The sequence below is a fragment of the Rhea americana genome, unplaced genomic scaffold (assembly GCF_003343005.1).
Source record: "Rhea americana isolate MKP2758 unplaced genomic scaffold, rheAme1 scaffold_104, whole genome shotgun sequence".
Classification (NCBI taxonomy): Eukaryota; Metazoa; Chordata; class Aves; order Rheiformes; family Rheidae; genus Rhea; species Rhea americana.
This window is the reverse complement of record NW_028185084.1, coordinates 604,247-606,215: the sequence shown is the minus strand read 5'-3', so window position 1 is coordinate 606,215 and position 1,969 is coordinate 604,247. Positions and strand designations below refer to the sequence as shown.

The following is a 1,969-nucleotide window of genomic DNA, read 5'->3' as shown; positions in this document are numbered from 1 at the left end:
CGCCCGCGGTGCTGAAGGGCTGCGGCGGCGGGAGGGCGCGCGGGGGGCAGCACACGCGCACACGCACGAGGGGCAGCGGGCGCACCGCCACGCGCCGTGCGCACCCCCCACGCGTCCCCGCTGTCGCGCAAGGGATCCCCTGCTGCAGGCGTCCGGGGTGCAGGTGTCCCCGATGCCGGTCCCAGCCCTCTCCAGGGATTTCCTGGGAGTAGCCAGGGCTGCGAAGCTGGCGGGAGGGGGGACACCAAACCTGCAGGCAGGGCACGCTGCCCGCGAACACGACACCCCGTCACAGCACCCACCGGGAGACCAGTGGGAAGTGGCTGGGCACTGGGAGCAGCAGCACCAAACATGGCTGTGAGGAGGAAAAACAGCTGAAAACAACTTYAATTATGTGGAGACAAGGGAAAGAGGCAGGACACTGGCTATATACACACACACTGCGGCAAGAGACCTAGGGTTTGCCCCGTTTTTCCAGGACTCAAAACTGCTCGTGGACCAGGTTGCTTTCCTGGAAAGGCTCCATTTTCCCGAGCACATTTTAGGTCAGTGGTTGCCAGGCTGTAGCGCTTGGATCATCAGCTAGCTTGCGTTTCGGTAGCAGAGCAAGCTGGGCAAACAGCCTCCACCGCGAGCCGTGCAGGGGGTCCACCAGCCCTCTCGGCCTTGGGAGCTCGATGCCTGACCCATGCTCACGCGGCGGGTGCTTGAAATCCTCGCTTCGGTCTGGGTTTTTCTTCAGGGCTTTCACCTACTTCTYGCACATATGCACTTTTCTTTTACCACTTCCTCAACTTCTGTTGCTGAGCATTACAAAACCRGTATCTCCACAGGAGCTGTAAGCTGGGTTTCTGCTACTGCAAATAAAGGATAAATTAACTGAGGAGTTACCAGCTCTGCTTAGCTATTGTGGGCATCGTTTTGATGCATTGCTCTGGTGACGTGTGTGCATGTGTGCAYGCGCATGTGGTGATGTTGGCTATTTTGGTTCTTTTTTTGTCTTGGAAAAGTCAAGTGCAGACTGTCCTGCCCCCCCGTTTGTGCTGATTTAGCTCTGCCACACACATTTAGTCAAAAAAAGCAGTTAGGAGTGTCACAGTCTTCTCCAGCACAAGAAATGCAAGGATCGCTCTAGGGACTGCTGGCATCAGTGGGTCAAGGCCTTGGGATTTCACCCCTTTGCCTCCTAACAGGTGGAGGTTTTCTGGAGTCCCTCCGCACCGGCCTTACACACCATGGTGTGGCAGGGGAGCAGACTGCAGGCAACAGGTGGGACCTGAGCCAGTTCCCAGTGCGACCGCAGGAACTGGGGCCCAGAGAAGACGCCGGGTCCACGTGGCCCCGGAGGAAGTCCGCTGAAGGCCTGGACCCGGGTGCCGAGGAGGGATCGCCGAGGAGCCGCCGCCATCCTCTTCGCACGGCAGCCGCCTGCCGATGGGGCCGGCTGAGCGATTTATCCCGCAAGCTGCATCCCGCCCGGGCCCGCGACGAAGAGGGGGAACGCGAGCGCGGGCCGCGGACGGGCCGCACGCGCCTCGTGGGCCGTGAAGCCCGCGCTGCGGGTTCCTGCTCCCCCGCCGCCGAGCGGGGAGCGCTYGGCTCCTTCGGCAGGAGGCCGTGCGGCTGAGGCTGGCTAACCCGCCGGCCCGGGGCGCAGCCCCGCGGGGCAGCCCCACGGCTCTGGGGCGGAGAGAGGCTGAGCCCCGAGGGGGCAGGCCCGCGCGCCTCCCCCGAGGGGTGGCACTTTGCCCCCGCTCCCTTGGCCGCTTTCCCTCTGCGGCTCCGCGCCGGGTTCGCACACTCCCCCCGGTCCCTGCCGCCGGCGAGGCGGGCCGGGGCGGGGGGAGGAGCGTGCGCGCGCGAGTGTGTGTGGAAAGGGGCGGGGCGCGCGGCGCGCCTGCGCAGTGCGGCCGCCTCGGCGCTGCGGCAGTTGTGCGGGGTGCTTCTTCCGAGCGCGGCGGGAGGTGAG

The 1,969-nt window shown here is 64.5% G+C and overlaps 2 protein-coding genes across 2 annotated transcripts in view; one reads left to right on the top strand and one right to left on the bottom strand.

The window, feature by feature from the left end:
- The window catches only part of INA (internexin neuronal intermediate filament protein alpha), a 6,458-nt gene extending 5,050 nt beyond the window's left edge, over window positions 1–1,408 (bottom strand). The window contains exon 1 of the mRNA XM_085308204.1: window positions 1,235–1,408. Within this exon, the coding sequence (XP_085164330.1) occupies window positions 1,235–1,408 (174 nt within the window). The remainder of the gene's footprint in view (window positions 1–1,234) is intronic.
- Window positions 1,409–1,912: 504 nt separating this feature from the next.
- The window catches only part of NT5C2 (5'-nucleotidase, cytosolic II), a 63,423-nt gene continuing 63,366 nt past the window's right edge, over window positions 1,913–1,969 (top strand). The window contains exon 1 of the mRNA XM_085307728.1: window positions 1,913–1,964. The gene's annotated coding sequence lies outside the window, so the exon portion shown is untranslated. The remainder of the gene's footprint in view (window positions 1,965–1,969) is intronic.